Source organism: Leptinotarsa decemlineata, unplaced genomic scaffold, assembly GCF_025532065.1.
Source record: "Leptinotarsa decemlineata unplaced genomic scaffold, Ldec_3_MD MMD2_tig00000882_RagTag_RagTag, whole genome shotgun sequence".
In the NCBI taxonomy this organism is placed as follows: Eukaryota; Metazoa; Arthropoda; class Insecta; order Coleoptera; family Chrysomelidae; genus Leptinotarsa; species Leptinotarsa decemlineata.
Window position 1 is genome coordinate 7,113,953 of NW_027412556.1, and position 18,360 is coordinate 7,132,312.

Genomic DNA, 18,360 nt, shown 5'->3' on the forward strand with positions numbered 1-18,360 from the left:
ATATAAAGTAAAACTTCAAAAATTAATCGTAACAAAACTCTTTATTTATAAAAACCAAAAATTATACATTAATTACATAAAATCACTGACCCCCATTCCTCTCAACTCATTTTCTACAATCATGTTTCCATCTGGATTTAGCAAGATTAGCCACAGGTAAAGATTTCATGCATTTCAAACACGAGAAGTTCCGTTCCATACCGTGTGACGTTTCCAAGTGCTTCAAAATATCAGTTGACTTACTGCAGTGAACTCCACAAAAGATACAGTGGAAAACCAAGACCGGAATGGATGTCCTTGAATGTTCAGCTTTGGGATTGAAACTAATAACATTTTTCAGAATATTGAGATATGAAAATGTTATTTCTTCAGAAGAGGTATCTTGTACTCCTTTGAAAAATTGTAATTGAGTCTCCATTTTAGGGATATACGTTTCACAGTATCCCACTTCTGTTTTAGGTCCTAGAGACTTGCTTTTTCTGAAATAAATAATGAATTGTCTCATGTACTCAAGTGAATAAATGAATTTACGAAATCTTACTTGGCCATCTTTTTGTTTCTGACAAAGAAGCCCCTTCCAATATTGAACAGTACTGAGGTGTTGGAAGCCATTGTATCATTCATTCCTATTTCTTCTATGTCTTTCAAAAACTCTTCGACAACAAGTTCCATGATTTTAATAGACTTCAAACAAACCTAAAAAAAACAATATTCTATAATTCAACATTCAGATCAAAATTTGGGAAAACTGATGTAATTTTAAATTGATCTGGCGCACATGCTTCCTCACTGATTTTTAAAGTAAGACAAACTTCAAGGATTTTTCTTCTAACCAAAATTAAAGGAGAGAATTTCAGAAAAACAATATGATATCATGACATGAATCAAGTCAAAAAAAAAAATTTTCATTCAACTTTTCAACAGTTTTATTTCATTCGACAGTTCTTCCTTAACAGATTCAGTCTATATAGAAACAAAATTAAAAATAATATATAATAATTTTTAATCATAACTAGATGAAGTCTCAAACTGGTAAGGTTTATTATTTGTAAATAAGATTGTTGCTAAATTAAATCACTTGGAGTGGATTCTTCTGAACTACTTTTGTATAAATGTTGATGTATATCTGTCATTGCTTATAATAATGATGAAATCTACGAAGCATAAATCAAGTTGAAATTCTCATGCATTGTATTTGTTAATCTTCGCATTGAGTTCATCAAAGTGGTTAATTTTTATTATAACTGTCACCCCAAAAATATACTCACACCATCCACTTCTTTTATAACATCGAAATACTGCTTAGTATAACTCTTCAAAAGTTTAAGAGTGTAGCAATTCCTTCCGGTGGTAGGATCCAATATTTCGACCTGTTCAATGAAATCTGGATTTTCAGAAGCGATAGGGCAATTCGTCAAATTCAAATATCTGATGTATTCGCTGCGATTGAATCTTCTGAATGTCAATTCAGGACTTTTGAATTCTACTCCAATATGTGGCCAGTTGAGTAATTCTAATAAACCTATTTGCATCCAAGGTAGCTCTTGATGTTGCTGTAGAACGATATCATCTGAAATTTCATCAATACTTAGATAATAATAATAATAGTAATAATAATAAATTATTGTTCAAAGAGACATTTTTATCGACAAAGCTTTGGTGAACATTGCATTTTTTGAGAAATAAAAAACATAGTCAAGTACATGAAATCAGAGTTTAAGCTAGTAAATTATTAAAAATATCCAGAGTCCTAACATGAGAAAGAACAATAAAAATTTTGAATGTCACATTTTCTAAATAACATAGGCCCAGAAACATGGGTGTGAAATGTCAAAGCAACAATAGTTTAAACTCTCACCTCCAGAATCAGTAAAAAACAGAGAATTGACAACCTTAGGTGGACACTGTATTGATAATGAAAACGGAGCCAATACTTTTGGCATTAAATTATCTGTTTGAGTTCCATGACTCTGATATTTTTTGTTGAGGTTCCGGCTTTCATTTTCTTCCTTTTTTTCTGTTCTTATCATATCCAAAGCCTGATTATATCCGTTCTTGATTAGGAAATTCATTCTTACGACAATGTATTGTCTAAATTTTTCATACCAGTCTCGGAAACTCAATTTGCCACTATAGTATTCTTTGCTTCGTTGCCATCCAGGCCAGTTCCTTATATAAAATACCAACATGAAAGGCATTATTTGGGACAAGTTCTTGTCAAGAGTATCCAGATTCACTAGTAGTTCATGCTTCAGCATCAGTACCAAGACATCCAAATCCAGATTCACTTGCTTTCTATCTACTAGAGCTGCAAAACATTTTCTTAATCCTGAACTCTTTGGGTTTTCCTTTTTGTGAGTTTCCATAGCCTGAGCCATTACTGTAATAAGCTAAACCCTAAAAAAATAGAATTCACAAAAATTGTTTATACTCATTAATGTCGTAGACGTACGTCACTGGATAAAGCCACAGAATAGTAAACAATAGCTGCAGACTACAAAATCAAGGTTTAATTATGTTCTGTGACCGAATGACAAATGACACAGGATGCCAAAGCTATTTCCACGTTCCACAGAATTCTCTCTCTCTCTCTCTCTAATTATATGGACGTTGCTTCCCACTCGGGCGCATTTGTCCAGGCTCCTCCTATCAAATTGACATCAATTTGACAGAAGCTTCGTCGGGAGGGGCGCAGCTGTCTTGCTCGAAGCAATGCTGCCACCACTTTTTTGTCACACTTTTTACAATAAAAAAAAACAATGTGTTTTTTAAATGTACTACGTATATATTTATTGGGTCGCCTCCTTCTCGGGAGACCTTCTGATTTTTGAATTCACATATATGACCCCTTTACATGGTTATCCGAACCACCCCGGCCTGGATACCGGCGTGAATAAAGGGGTCTTTAAACTTCACTTCCACTTTAGCACTCCCACGTGGACATCCGGTCCACCCCGGCCTCCAACCGGGGTGAATGGGAGCACTATTTAATTAAAACCACTAAAACAATGTTTCTATTACTTTTGCTTGCACGTTATATATCGGCGGACATACACAACACGAACTGAGTTCCACCTCCAACAATGGCGTCCGCGTACCTTCTTTGTGAACGGTCGCTATCGGCACGTCCGTTCACCACCATGTCAGAAACGAAACCCTTCCACAGAATTCATTACAGAAGAGATACTCAGCACGGAACAGAAATCATGAACTTGTCGCGAATTTTCTTTTAGAATCATGTCAAGATCAAGTTATTACATATTGTATACCTATTTTTTTTCCCGAATCATAACTCTTTGAAATTGGAATGGTAGCCATCCTGTTTTTTCGATATTTTGATTTTTCCCCTTGAACCCCATCATTTGTTAGTTTTGTTGATGCTGCTAGCCCACTTGTGGTGTTATTATTGATAATCTCGAATTTGTTTTCAGAAATTTGAGTATTAATAATTCTAAAAAGTTTCAGTCTTATATAGATATGACATTAATATGAAAAATTGTTGATGGGTGTTTGAAATCTGTTTTTTCGTTAATCAGCTGTCGCCCCCATACGAACGACAACTCTCAGAAGTTGAGAAACTTGTGCGACCTAAGGACTAACGAGGTCTTACCTTTTAACGTGTGATTCCTAACACGGTTGCAGAATCATCCCAGCTTCAACCAGATAAATTCTCTCGAGAAAAATATATGGTCGAGGCAGAAATCGAACCCACGATCTTCCGATCGTGAGTCGGGCGCACTACCACCGCGGCCAATTGATGGGTGTTACTATATAAAAGCTTGGTAGACTTCAAGTTTTCATAATTTGCATTATTCAAACAATGAGCACAACAAATATCAGTATAGTAAAAATAGGTAAAATATTTAGATATCTGCCTTTTGAACTGTAACCATTTTTTGAAGCAAAGAAGTCAAATTTAAATATGGAGCCAATCAGCAGAATTATCTTAGTTGGGAGGACTGTTTTAATACCATGAACTATACTATATTGTTGGCAAATAAGTATCAATAATAATTAATGATTCTATATGTGATGAAATCGGCCGATACTTAATGAAAATCCATGTCTTTACACGCCTGAAGAAGCTATTGTATAACAAAACTCGTGTGGCGTTTTTGTTAAACTATTTAAAGTGTTTCTTGAATAAATTAATATTTCTTATTCCTACATTGATATCCATTTTGAATTTTGCTTGCATAAATTCTCATTTACTGTTTTCATTTATTAAAAACCTTTTTTGGAAAAAATTAGAATTTGATTTTTTTGTTACGTTCAAGTATACATCATAAAAAGCGACTGAAAATGATGAATGAATAAATAAATAAAAAACTATTCATAGTTACAAAAATATAATCACATATTCAAATCACATACTTATCTGCCACGCAAAATCATATGCGACATTTAATTCTAAAATAAATAGTTTTAATCACAGATAAAAATATACAAAATTTCCTCCTATTTTCACATGAAGGGAATGTTCTATGTACAGATGAAAACGAAACGTCAGTAAAATAATAATAACACAGTAAGTCAACCAATAATAAAGTACTTTAAATACAAACTGCAGTCAATGCAGGTTGAATTGACCTTAAAACAGGCGTGTTGATTTTGTCTTTAGCGTGTCGCTTGACGTGCTTGGCTAAATGGTCAGATCTCATAAACCTTCTTTGACAGCAACTGCACTGGAACCTTTTTTCTCCCGTGTGGGTCCTTTTGTGTCTGGACAGTTCATCTGATCTGGAAAAGCACCTTCCACAATCTTCCCATTGACAAACGAATGGTTTCTCTCCGGTATGCGTTCGGTTATGCGCTTTCAGATGAGACGACTTGAAGTAGTTTTTTCCGCAACCCTCGTACGTACATTCGTAGACTCTTTTACGCGCTGGCTGGTCGGGGTTGGGGGGTGTAGCGATGAAAACTATCTGTGTTGGTAAAACTCTACCATCGGCGGAAATGTAGATGGTCTGCGGTGGATGACTTGGTGCAACAAACTTTGGTGCTAATGCTGGAAGAGTGATTTTCGATGGTTTTGGAGCTGCCTCTCTAGAAACGTCTTTTTCGCTATTGCGGATCTGTTCTTTGGCATTTCCGATTTCGAAAGTATTAGTTTTCGAGCTGGTTTCTCTTGAGGGCACCGCGGGGATTGGTAGTTTCGTACAAGTACCATCCTGATTTGCTTTCATGATTACTGAGAATAGTCTCTCTTGCGGAGGCGAGAGGTTACTTGCCTCATTCAGAGGTTCTGAAAGAGTTATATCGGGTCCCGGAGGTTTGACGCTAACAACCTCCGCATTTCTATTCGTGAAGTTTTGCGGAGTTTGGGCGAGTACTTCTGAAGGGATTTGTTTTATGGGCTCGGGAGGCGGAGTAATTATTGCCAAATGACGGGCCAACTCTCTGTCGTTTCGACAACGCCTTTTCTTCAGCGGAATGTCCAACTCTTCGCTTTCAGAATCGGATGGTTGGGGGGTAAGGAGACCAGGTGGGGGGTGCACTCTTTTCTGTCCCAGAAAATTGCGAAGTTGTATTACAGTTGACTGCTGTATTTGATCTTCGTCAGAAATCTGCAACAAGAGATAACATTAATATCTTTGAACTATGAGAAAGGTAAGCGATATTGATGAAATTCGTTGAACTAAGAGGGACTGAATTTTATCGGATTTTTTAATTTTATTTCGGAAAAAAACTCATGAGATATGAGTGATCTCGTAGTTTGCAACAATATCAATTATTTTTTCATAATCGTCAGTGTAAATACGTATAAAATTATCATAATGTAGTTCGTAATCTGGATGTAATGAGCTCAAAATGGGCTGGCGGCATCATCAGTCCATATTCCTTTGAGAACGACGTTGGCCAGGCCATCACTGTCAAGGGCGAGCACTATAGGTCGATGATTACCAACTTCTTTTGGCTTGAATTGGATGATCTGGACACCAACGACATGTGGCTTCAACAAGACGGCGTTACGTGCCACACATCACACATCTCATGCCACATTAGATATTCTGCACGAGGTATTTTAGGGCATAGTTATCTCAAGTGGAGGTGATGTGAACTGGCCACTGAGATCGTGTGATTTGACCCTGTTAGACTTTTCATTCTGGGGTTTTTTCAAGTCGCAGGTGTATGCGATAAGCCACAAACGACAGCGGTCCTCAAAGCCAACATAACCTATGCCATCGCTCAAATTTAGCCTGATTTATGCGCCAGTCATAGAAAATTGGACGTTTCGGTGCAATCCACCCTGAGAAGCCGTAACGGACATTTGAACGATGTTATATTCTACACATAGTGGCATCAATAGGTCTTTTAAACGAATAAAAAATTTCGATGATGTCTCACACACTTTTTTTCATTATTCAAAGATAGAGAGCGCTTATGAAAGACCCGTAACTATTAGCAAATTCCTCCAACGAAATATCTACATTTCGAATTCCTTGAACAATCACAACAAAAAATTTAAAAAACAATACCATGTTATGTTACTATTATTATTATTAGCCATAGGCCATTGAAACTATAACATAGGTACTAAATGACCATGGAGCTGAAAATGTACGATAGAGCAAAATAACAAATGATTGTTAAAAATGTAAAACGAAAAATTTTCTGGAAGGGGTTAATTAATCACCCCCATTACTTCCCCCTTGTCCACGTCTCTGCATGACGACTTTTTCCGTAATTTACTATTTGGCGCATAATATAACACTTTTATAGAAACGGCAGCACAAGCTTTTACAACAAAGTTGTTAGCTTCATTACAAAACGAGGCGATATCCGATAAAAATTAATTATTTAAAGTAGATACTTTTTTTGTTCGAAAAATAGATTCGTTCAGCAAGTATCATACTTGAAATTGTACCAAAGTTTATTATATAGTTTGCTAGTGCGCCTAATAAACAAACTGAACTATCACCAAAGATAAGTCCATCAGATTGCAAAAATTAAAGCTTGATACGGAATAAAAAATAGCAATATATGTGTGAATAGGTACCTAATTTTATATTATTTCTTAGGACTTTTTCTTTCTATGTTTTTGAACTAACGCATCCATAATTTATCAATTTCATATACCTACCATAAATAGGTAGCTAGATACGCAGATTAAACAAATATAATTTGCACGCATCGGAATTTCATTTCCTACTTTTAGCAGCAATCACGTTGTGAATGAATGATCGGAAGTTTCACGTATTTCAATCAATAATAACTCTATTTTTATTCAAACGAAAATAGATATTTGTGTTGGAATACTAGGTACATACCTACACATGACCAAAGTATCTACTCATCTGAAATAGTACAATAAATTGCTTTTATTTATAATCTATACCTACTTAAAGTAATCCCGAAATATCTACTGGGTAGGGTAATAAAAATACTCAAATCTATGTTTATGCAAGGGATTAAGATGATTTCTAAATATAACTAGCAGGAAATATTTGTATACTCACGATTTTTAGGGGAGGTGAACTCGGTGGTGAGAGCAGACCTTCTTGTGGTTCAATCATCTTGTCAGCAAACCACAAATAATAGAATAGAAACCGTATCACTAGGAGAAACGAGAACAACGTCTATATCCAACCGGATGAAAAACAGAATTAATATCAGGAGTATTCCTATTTCGAAGCGCTCGCATTCATTGATGTTGTTACTTTGGCATGAGTTTTTGGGGTGTGTAGCGCGCTGCATCTGTGAATCGACCAATGGTGCGTGGGGGCTCGTGCATGCCAGCCACTCACAGCCTCGCTGATCACTCGCTGAGAGCGTGATCGCTTGCATGGTGTTCACGTGCTCTACGGCTGGTGAACAGACAGTTCGACCGTGATTACTACGTCATTAAAGCGTGCTTGGCTTTGTGTAACGCCCGGACCCTGAAAAGAAAACGTCACAGGCAAGCCCGTCGCTACATGTGGCTTTCGATATGTTATGTTGAACGTAAACAACATTATTTTTGGTAGCGGTAATGGTTATACGAGGTGGTTGTGGATGTATAGCAAACCACAGGAAACGAATGCAAAAAGTATAGGTAGAATTTAAATTACCTACTCACTTCCTGTCGTATTTATTATTGTTGAACTTGTTTTCATTGCCATATTTTTAATGTTGAAAGTTAATGAATAACAGTCACATTGGTTGTGTTTATTTGAGAAAAATGCTTTTTGACATTCGACTTCTTCATTATTAAAAAATATGGGAAACTTCCAATGACAGGAAGAATGTAATTAGATACCTACATAATAAAGAGAATTTTGAAAAGTTACATTTACTACCAAAAATTTTGTTGCATCTATACAGGGTGCATCAACGATAGCTGCTTTCCTATTAGAGATATTACGGTAAAAATTGTAGAGATTAATGGAACCTATGTTTATTACTGATATACAGGGTGTCCAACAAATGTACGACAGACCAAACTTATGTTTCTTTAAATAGAACACTCTAGATATTTTCACTCGATTGAATTTCTTGCTCAGAATGCTTCTCAAAAATATAGAGTTGTTTGGGTTGGGTTTATACCGGGTGGTTCAGAAGTTATAGTGAAATTTATGTCAAAAAAATGGGTTAATTCAACACCAAATATCTTCTATTCGATCTAATGAAATGAGGGAATTTTTCCACCAAAAATATCTTCGACGAGAGTGTATTTTCATTCCGTCTTCATAAGTTTACCGGGCGGCACTTTTTATATTCAGGAGTAAAGAAAACTCGGGATCAATTTTTCTCAGTTTTTTCTAATGGAACACCCTGTATATAGGGAAACCCCAGAAAAGTCCACCCTTTGAGCTTTCCGGAAATGTAGGGATTGACCACTTTATTTTCATCGGAAATGTATCTAATTCTCTAGGAAATTATGAAACAGTAATTAAATAGAAGCAATAAAGTTATTTTTTACTCAGGGTTGTACAAAAGAAAAGTACCAAAATGAAAACAAACAATTTTGAAAGATGTTCGAACAATCTTCCATTTTGACCTATGCATAAATGTAGTTCTTCGAACTTCAATTAAAGTTGATCTTGTAATAGACCGAAAAACTTTTCTTATTCTTGAATTTCTTCAGTTTGGACTTTCATTGTCTAATATAATATGATTTGAAAAAAAAAATTGAAAAGAATAGATGAAATGAACAGTTATGTTAAGCAAAAAAATCCTGAAAAGAACTCAGAACAAAATAAAAATTAAGGAAAACATTGAAAATTAAACAAATAAAATGAAACAAAAATAAAAAAATAAATGAAACATTGAGAGATTCCATGTCAAGTTGCTTCACGACTGTCATCGCCCGAAGACGATTGTGGATACTAACAATCGAAACGTCGTGAAGTAACTTGGCTTGAAATCTAACTTTTTTATTTTTTTAATTTTTTTTATATTCTTGTTTCAATTCAATTGTTCAATTTTATGCTTTTTATTTTATTGTAATTTCTTTTCAGGGTTTTTTGCTCAATATAATTGTTAACTTCAGCTATTCTTTCTAATTTTCATTTTCATTTATTCATGAAGCAAAGTTTGAACATTCACTCCAGTTTTTGAACAAACCTCGTACAATGCAGATATACCTATAGACGAGCCCACGAGCTCTTGTAGTGTTTACCATTTCTCGGAATCATTCAAATACGTAAATCTTTCCGCGATCAAAGGTTATAAAAAACCGCACGACGTGACCGAACAATAACTTTGATTTCACATCTAAAAATACTGCAGAAATATTGGAAAAGCGTCGTACTTTTGGAAGCTCAGTCAACAGACAATTCAGCTGAAAATAAATCGAATTTAATCAACTTTCACACGAAGTAGGTCAAAAATGAGTGGTAAGTAGTGATCCTTAAATGATTTGACACACCGTTACACTTCATGGATGGATGGAGGAACTTTTGTGGTCTTTGGACGACAACTGAAATAATTCGAAACCTCTTATTTACGACTATGCATATGCACTGCCAAACATGATGAATGTGCATATGTAAATTTTATCCGTTGGAAATTACGGAACCTCTAAAAGTTTGTTTTTAATTGTTTTTAATTGTTTTTAATTGTTTTTAATTGAATACCCATAATTGTTTTTACTTTTCAATTTCCAATAAAATTTTCGAAATTTTCTATAAAAAGCACTTTTAATATATTACATACCTGCACAGCTTATACCTGATTAGATCAGATATTCCTGATATAGTTTAATTTTTTGCCGAAGAAGGGTAATTTATTACCTGATGAAAAATATAAATTAATGAAAAAACCCCGGGGTGTTTTAAAGGTTTTTTCCATTTCCATTAACACACTTTCATTAGCATCACTTGTATGTTTGTTTGTAACCGACTCCTTTGGGCTTGATTTTGACCAACTTTGAACGGACAGATTTATTTTGAACTTTGTACACTTATCAAGAATAGGTGGCAGTACAATAATTTCATAAGTTTATCTTATTATCCTGATCAGGATTACGAACGAAACATGAACATGGGCTGACGCCCAAAGATCAACAGGCGACCTTCTATCGTATAATAATAATAATATTTATTTGCCATTCAATTTGAAATATACAATAATCTTAGTTAACGACAAATAAATATAGTTCCTACAGAAGGATAAACCTGTGCGTGGGTTGCCTATATCATATTAATATACAATAGATTATAATGAATAAAATATAAAAATAAAGTTTGTTTCAGTATGAATTGTATACAGTTATTACACAATTCTAACCACATACATCTTCTACAAACATTTAAACATTGTAGTATAATGTATTTTTCACATCAACATATTGGGGTGTATCTGTGCTTTAGGCAAATCTGAGATCCAAGCTTCAAGCTTATTTTTGAACATATTAATGCCAACGATAGTTTTGATATGTGCTGAAATAAGATTATACAGCCGAGGATAAGTAAGAATACCACTAGTGTCCGACCGAAACTGGTTTTTACGACCGAAACCGAAAACGAATTTAGGCAACGGTCTCAGTTTCAGCCGAAACCGAAACTTCCTTACAAGGATTATGTTTTGAGGGAAAAATAAAGAAAAAGTTATTATAATCAGTCAGTCTTTATTTTTTTATCTTTAAATCACAACGTTATGCAGTCTTCGACATTTTTACTTATTGATGATCAACATAACAAACCTTTATTTGAGAAAAAATATTAATTGCACCTTAATAATACTTAAAATAGGTGAGGTGTTTATTTGAGTAGGTGTAGATTCTTCTTTTGAATATTATTGATGGTTTTTCAAAAATATTAAACATAAAATTACTTATTTAAGTTGTATCTAATATCACAGTAGGTACTTAATATTTATATAATAAACAAAGTAAATCACAAAGAAAGTCTCGAGTCACGACATGATTAGGCACATGGACGCGGCAAAATATCTTCGTCGCTTGTATGAAATTCAACGCGCCGAACATGACCGATCACATCGCGGGAACTTCCGAATGCAGTTTCGGTTTTGGTCGTAGTTTCGGCAGGTTTGCCGCCGAAACCGAAACCCGTTTTTTTGCCGAAACTCGACCGAAACCGAACTTTCAGTCGGACACTACAGTAGTGTTATTATAACACTATTGTTTTATTGTGATTTTGGCACATTGGTTGAATTCATTTTGTGACGAGTTGCATAATGGTGTTGAGTTTTTCTATGTTCAAGTTTATTTTTGTATTGCCTTATAACAGTTTTGAGGAAGTAAAGTCGCCTTATGTCTAATGTCAATGTTTCCTTATATAGCGCTTCTGTAGGGTAAGTTCTTTTTTTATTTGTGATATTTTCAGAGTTATTTTTTGTATTTGTTCTAGGATTTTTATATTTGGAAAAACGCAATCGACAAACATGGAGAGTCAAGAGCTGTTGCGCTTGTTTCTAAGGTCTTTGACCGTGTGTGTCATGAGGGTTTGGCGGCCAAACTTCGATGCTGTGGCTTGTCGGATAATTTTTGTGGATGTCTCTCGAATACTTTTACCATCAACGCTGGTGTTCCCCAAGGATCTATATTGTCTCCAACCCTCTTTTTATTGTATTTCAACGACTGCTTGAAAAAAACTAAGAATCCAGTAGGTATAGTAATTTTCTGACGACAGCACACTTGGAGAAAGGTTGGATATGTGCAGGCACCGCTCATAGAGCGCCTTAAGGATTTTCCTATAGTGCTTGCGTTTTGTCCTTAAAAAAGTTCTTCCGCCATCCCACACACCGTTTGTGATGGGTCAGTCGCTTCACCAAGGTCCTCCTCGTCCTGGATTACTGTAGGTCGACCACTTCGAGGCGTATCTCCGAAGCTAAAATCTCCAGAACGAAATTTCGCAATCCAACGTCGTACTGGGCGATCATTAAAACTGTCATTGTCAAATACCTGGTTAATTTTCCGGGCTGTTTCGGCAGCGCTATGGTTAAATTTGAATTTGTAGAAAAAGAGGCAAAAAATTAAAATTTGGAAAAAAATAACACCATCAATGTATAGAGTACAAAATTCTCTATCGATCAGTATATACAACGATAAACTAGAATGAATATTTATTGAGATATGGAGTTACAACAACACATGACATTAAAACGGACATATCTTTTTGAACAACCTAATATAAGATAAACGGCGATGTGTTTGAAGAATATTTTGAGCAAATGTTAGACTTAACTTCATCTAATTTTGATATTTTGATGTGGAATTTAAAAGTTTTCATTCCAGAAAAGATGAAAAAAATACTAAATAATGTATAAATAAAAGCGGATATCATCAAGTTCTGACGTACGAGAAAATCTTCTTATTAGATTTGTAAATAATATGTGAATATTTGTTATTTTTATCATGAATACATAAACAATAATAGATGAAATGTCAAGGCAAGACTGTGACGAACAAACTATGAGATAAAATAGATTCATCATTACATCGCTATTGAGAATTTAGATGAGCTTCTAAAATTAATTCTGTAAGAATAATCATTTGCCAACACATAGTTTCAAACCATCATCCTGGCACGAAGAAATCTTTATTTTTAAATCCAATAGATTCGATGGTATTTCCCTCTACATGCTAATCATTAAAACAAACTTTATGGTTTTGACATTGTCGTTTTGAGTTTACAAGCGATATCGTCTGTGAATACGTTTCACGTTTGTTAACTCCCCAAGAGATGTCAGGACGAGAACCTCTATGTTTTTAAATGCTATAAGTTTTTATAATTTGATTAAAATTCGTTTTTAATTTCGTGATAAATGCATGCGGTTGCTCTTGTTGCCAGACAGGGTTGTTTAAGGCATATTGTTAACCCAAATGCAGTTACAAATAAATAGGTTAAAATTATATGGTCTAGATACAAGTATTAACACACCAAACTATAGTATTTCCAATACCAATGAACCTTTTTTCTGAAGTACGAAAAATCACTCACTAGCAGCGCTAGTAGTTCGGTAGGGACAAACACTGCCTAATCCTCATATAAACATAGGGTAAAGTACAATTAAAAAATGTTTTCAACTGAAGATGTTTCTGGAGCAAAACTAAAATTTGCAGCATAAAGGATAACAATGTTGTAACATTAAAATGTTGGCTTTCATGCCGTAATCTGAAAGTAACTGAAAAAAAGTAAATTACCTAATAGACAGACTCTAGTAAAAGAGTAACGGTAGATGCAAACTGTAATAAATGAAATTTAAAATAATTATGAATTTCAGATTTATTTCCGAGTGAAATATGAATCAAATATAGATGGTAATGAAATAAATTTAATTAAATATAATAAATGAATATAGTTTAATAAACGATTGAGGTTATATCTCATTCTAATTAATGGTGATTAACTATGAAAAGTTTACTATTCATTTCATGTTCAGAGCATACATATGAATATTTATTGATTTTTTGCACTGTTAAATCCAGTCTTCTCGAAGCATGTATCTATTTCTTACATCTAACCTTACTAATATGAGGTTTTATAAATGGTATAAAAAACACGTTTTCTTCCGGATATCGATTATCCGACGTACAATTCGCAAAACAGCAATGCTTTGTTGGCATTATACTAGCACAAAATAATTTTTCATATCATATTTATATTTTCAAATAATGAATTAATATTACGTAAATAACACTGTTTTACATGTGAATAGTTTATGTTTGTCCCTACTACTATTCTTCTTCTTCTTCTTCTTATGGCTCTGCCTTTTCGGCAATTTGCCAGTCATCGGTGATTTGTTCCATCACCCTTCCCTCAGATGTTTAGGTTGTCTCACTCGAAGTGATTCCATAAACATCCTATTCTGCAATTATGACTATATATATTTTTACATTAACTTATTTACAGTAAAAGACAATGTATAGACCAACTGACCAGGTGAATAATTATTTTTGAGGTAGGTATAAGACAGATAGCACAACAAAGGAAGTCACGTTTCTCGCTCCGGAGCAACGACAGAGCATTACACACCCGAAATGTTGCCTCGGACTAGTAGCACCCAGGTTATAAAAAGTAGTCCCTACTACTATTGCTGCCTCTGTGACACGTTCGCTGTACTATTCTCAGGAAAAAGGCTCATTGGAACAGCACAGACAAGGAATTCCCGCCTCGACATAGGTGTTGGCATATATTTTCCAGTGGTAGTTTTTCAGTTACTTATTCTTACAATCATAGCAATTGATCACCCCATGAAAAAGTTATCTAAACTGCATTTTTCCACCATGGATAATTATGAAAAACTTCGAAATTTAAGGTAGTTGATTTCCGAGTCAAAAACTCTAAAATACAATGAAAACACAAAAAATCACACAAAATTCTCGTCAAACATATATTTACAAAATAATAGAGGCTAACAAAATTGCTAGAAAAATCAAAATTCTTCTTCGTTATATTCGGATGAGGTGGAATCATCATCGGGTTGAATAATGATCGAATTTATGGAACCTTGCACATAATATTTGTTCTCTTCTTTTATAACGCCTTATATTGTCAAGCACTACATCTTTTTAATCTGTTGTTGACAAATTAATTTGCAGGTAGTGGTTCCACTAGTTAATTACCGAAAAATCAATTAGGATAATCATCATTTAACAAACAAAGTCCACATCGGGCCAAAAAACTTCAGGTATATAAACAGCTAACCCTTGTCTTTAGATTCAGTATCAATTTGCTTCTCCTGAAGATGCTAACCTTGTTAGCGAAACGCGCGTCGAGTTCAAAAATATCAGTTTGGTGGTAGGGTAATTGATCTCTAGAAAAAGTTTTCAAAAATCGGTTTGCAAAACCACTCACTACCTCACCTAACCCCACGAACACACGGCACTGATAAAGAAATATTGTGAAACGGACAAAAAATTAGTATTCAGCCAGTCCAGCTAGCCGAGCATTTACTCCTCAACTACATTTGATAGCACGTTTACTAACTATCTGGGCGACTAGGGGCCACAGGCAAAAATTGTTTATGACTGTACTCTTATTTTTATTGCCGTTCCAATTGGGAATGGATAGACTATACCTGAGTCAACATAAATACGCTTTACACATCCGTAATATCTAGCCATTGGAGATAAAATAAGAATGTATGAACATTTCAAAGAGCTAGCTAGTGAAACGTCAGGAAGAAATTCCAAAAGCCGACGGCCTTCAAACCCAAAAAATTGTGGAACTGATCTCTCTCTAGTAGAACAATGAGGAGAAGATGTAGGTATAGAAGAATTTCAATGGTCGCGAATCATAAGACAGGTCGTAGTTGACCGTCATCAGAGTTAGAGGTCCCTCTCAGAATACTGTGGCTTTCAGTGTACGGCTTTATGTTCTCTAAGGCTAATTGCACATATACCTACCGGTGATCGACGCCGATCACCGGTCGGCGTGTGTGCCAGGTCCCGTTCCCACATGTAGTTCGCTATTGGAATTTGGACGACCGGTATAAAATCGGTCGTCCAAAATCGGTGTGTATGTGCATTAAGCGTAACATATCTTTTCAGAACGATGAGGTGGTAGCAGGATTTTCATGGTCTTCAACTGTGTGGTACTGGTGGCACTAGAGATACCAGGCAGGCCTGTCCTCATACACCAGAAATCTTCTTCGCCTGAACCGTTTGTAAAGCTTCCGTCTAGCAGATTACTGCTCTGCCTACGTAGTCATTGATTTGAAAGTCGTCACACACCCATACAGCACACATAACATTCTATGAATATTCTGACGATGTTCAAACATAATTTGAGAATATTTCCTAATAAAATTCATGGAATGTTCCAGAAACTATTCCCATCATCTAGCAAAAGTATCGTATGAGTGTCTCTTTTGAGTAAATTTCTATAAGATCCAATTCAGAATACTCTGGGACGAAGCAGACTACGCCTAGTGATGAATTACTTAACACCCCCACCAATTCCCTTTTCAACTTTACAGTGAGTGAGTCAGTCAGTTAGTCACTCAGTGACTCAATCAATTAGTAAGTCACCCTGTGAGTCAGTCTGTAAGTCAGTCTGTCAGCGTGTCAGTAAGTAAATCAGTCAGTCTGTCGGTCAGTCAGTTAGCCTGTCAGTCGTCAGTGAGAGAGTTTGTCAGTCAGTGAGCCAGTTAGTTATTGCGAAAGTCAGTGAGTCAGTCAGCAAGTCACTGAGTCCGCCACTGAGTCAGTCTGTCTGTGAGTCAGTTAGTGAGTCAATCAGTCAGTCAGTGGATGGGTTAGTCAGTGAGTGGGTCAGTCAGCGAGTCGGTTATTCTGTCAGTCAGTCAGTGAGTCTGTGATTCAATCGACGAGCCAGTCAGTAAGTCAGTTGGTGAGTCAGTCATTGACTCTGTGAGGCAGCCCGTGAGTCAGTAGGTGAGTCGTCTGTGAGTCAGTTCGTCAGTATGTCAGTGAGTGAGTCAGTCAATCACTTAGTCGGTAAACTAGTCAGTCAGCAAGTCAGTTGGTGAGTCAGTCATTGACTCTGTGAGGCAGCCCGTGAGTCAGTAGGTGAGTCGTCAGTGAGTCAGTTTGTCAGTGAGTGAGTCAGTCAGTTAGTTACTCAGTCGAAGAGTCAATCAGTGAGTCAGTCAGTTATATCTGTAATTTCTTTCATTGTTCAGGTCAGGTTAAAAAATTTGCCAGATGATTGACGAACACATTTTTCCATAAGGTTTTCATTGTTCTTTTTTAATTTTTCTGCCTTTCTTTGGAGTAGATATAAAGCCAACAAAGGATTCTGACCAAAATTGATATAATAATCTCTCGTAGAAATAGGTACTTTCTTTTCATCACTCTTGAGAGTGAAAAATTGCATGCGGTTGCAGCTCCCTTTATGCGTTTGCGTGTACGTTCATGGCGGGAAAAATTCATTACAAAAACAGTAATCCACCATATTATTACTATACTACGTCTATCAGGTTCGTTACAAAGCGTTACTAAAACAACTTGGCTAGTGTAAAATCCATCCATTGGATATGACAAAAGATACAAAACTTACATTAACGTAAGATTGATAACGAGTGACTTGTTAACGAAGAAGTCAAGAAACAGCGCTTTTGCGCATGCTAGAGCAACAGTCGGTATGAGCATGAATCACTCGAGAACACCAGTATTCAGTATAGTCACAGTCAGTCGTTTTGTATTGTTACGCGTGGAGCTGTTGTTGTTCGCTGTCGGAGATACACGTGAACTGTCAAAAAATCAACAAAACAACTTTGCTTTTGATTTCGCGATCGAATGATAGCTCCAGATCGATAGCTACACGTATTTTATGTTGCTTTGTTTGTGTTTTTAGTGCTTCTTGTGTTTATTTTGTGCTTATTTTACTATGTTTGTTACCATGTGACTATTCCAGCTTCCCAATGTTTATACAGCTTTTTTAGAGGAGTATCAACAATGTCTAGACGAAAGCAGAGCAATCCTAAACCCCTAAAAAGTAGGTGTACCTTTATTGCATAGCACTTGTTGCCGAGATAACATATCGACCACTGCTTTCTAAATTATTTTTAAATGCCCGACTTGGACTTGCGTTATCATCGAATGATAACAATAACCGATATACCTGATGGCCTCGAAGAATAATGCAACCAATAAATTTTCTGTCGAGATATGAATTGACAACAGTAAGCACTTATGAAAATAAGTATTCCATGCGGACTGATGTCTGCACTGAAAAATACGATTTCTTCAAGGTTTGAGTTACGCGCTAAATTTTGAATTTATTCTTGCGAATCCAGGGGAGGGGTCGAAGGATTTTGTATTCTATGTGTTTGTCCAGTTGAGTACGACGCTTGGTTGTTTGAGGCTAGTTCTGAGGTGAAGGGTCGGTATTTTGTCTTTAATGAGATCAGTAAAACGTGAGAGAAAAAAGGAGAGTGAAACATGTTTCTTTCACCTCATTATTTCCTTGACTGTTTTTCCCCAAATTACTGGCAGGACTGATATTTTTT

At 35.6% G+C, this 18,360-nt stretch overlaps 3 protein-coding genes and 1 long non-coding RNA gene across 4 annotated transcripts in view; 2 read left to right on the forward strand and 2 right to left on the reverse strand.

The window, feature by feature from the left end:
* Positions 1-22: 22 nt before the first annotated feature.
* Positions 23-3,149, reverse strand: LOC111503784 (uncharacterized). Its single transcript, XM_023158189.2, has 5 exons — positions 2,453-3,149; positions 1,859-2,397; positions 1,269-1,570; positions 542-696; positions 23-479 (listed from the first exon to the last, which is right to left on the reverse strand). The coding sequence occupies exons 2-5, from the start codon at positions 2,376-2,378 to the stop codon at positions 107-109; spliced, it is 1,350 nt and encodes a 449-aa protein (XP_023013957.1). The 5' UTR covers positions 2,379-2,397; positions 2,453-3,149; the 3' UTR covers positions 23-106.
* A 1,183-nt stretch (positions 3,150-4,332) lies between these two features.
* Positions 4,333-7,741, reverse strand: cbt (Kruppel like transcription factor cabut). Its single transcript, XM_023158190.2, has 2 exons — positions 7,461-7,741; positions 4,333-5,567 (listed from the first exon to the last, which is right to left on the reverse strand). Exons 1-2 carry the CDS (start codon positions 7,515-7,517, stop codon positions 4,554-4,556), a joined length of 1,071 nt encoding a protein of 356 aa, XP_023013958.2. The 5' UTR covers positions 7,518-7,741; the 3' UTR covers positions 4,333-4,553.
* A 3,642-nt stretch (positions 7,742-11,383) lies between these two features.
* On the forward strand, positions 11,384-12,447 carry LOC141482152 (uncharacterized). Its single transcript, XR_012465373.1, has 2 exons — positions 11,384-11,736; positions 11,793-12,447. It is a non-coding gene; the product is annotated as an uncharacterized lncRNA (long non-coding RNA).
* Positions 12,448-17,403: 4,956 nt separating this feature from the next.
* ush (Zinc finger protein ush) overlaps positions 17,404-18,360 on the forward strand; it is a 231,291-nt gene continuing 230,334 nt past the window's right edge. The window contains exon 1 of the mRNA XM_074174918.1: positions 17,404-17,846. Within this exon, the coding sequence (XP_074031019.1) occupies positions 17,807-17,846 (40 nt within the window). The 5' untranslated portion in view covers positions 17,404-17,806. The remainder of the gene's footprint in view (positions 17,847-18,360) is intronic.

What these genes read in the sequence shown, in the direction of transcription:
- LOC111503784 (XM_023158189.2), bottom strand. Translation starts at nt 2,378, where the DNA reads ATGGCTCAGGCTATGGAAACTCACAAAAAGGAAAACCCAAAGAGTTCA. An exon ending in TTATAAAAGAAGTGGATGGT is followed by an intron (nt 697 to 1,268) that starts GTGAGTATATTT and finishes TGTTTTTTTTAG; the next exon opens with GTTTGTTTGAAGTCTATTAA. An exon ending in AGAAACAAAAAGATGGCCAA is followed by an intron (nt 480 to 541) that starts GTAAGATTTCGT and finishes TATTTATTTCAG; the next exon opens with AAAAAGCAAGTCTCTAGGAC.
- cbt (XM_023158190.2), bottom strand. Translation starts at nt 7,517, where the DNA reads ATGATTGAACCACAAGAAGGTCTGCTCTCACCACCGAGTTCACCTCCC. An exon ending in GTTCACCTCCCCTAAAAATC is followed by an intron (nt 5,568 to 7,460) that starts GTGAGTATACAA and finishes CTCTTGTTGCAG; the next exon opens with ATTTCTGACGAAGATCAAAT.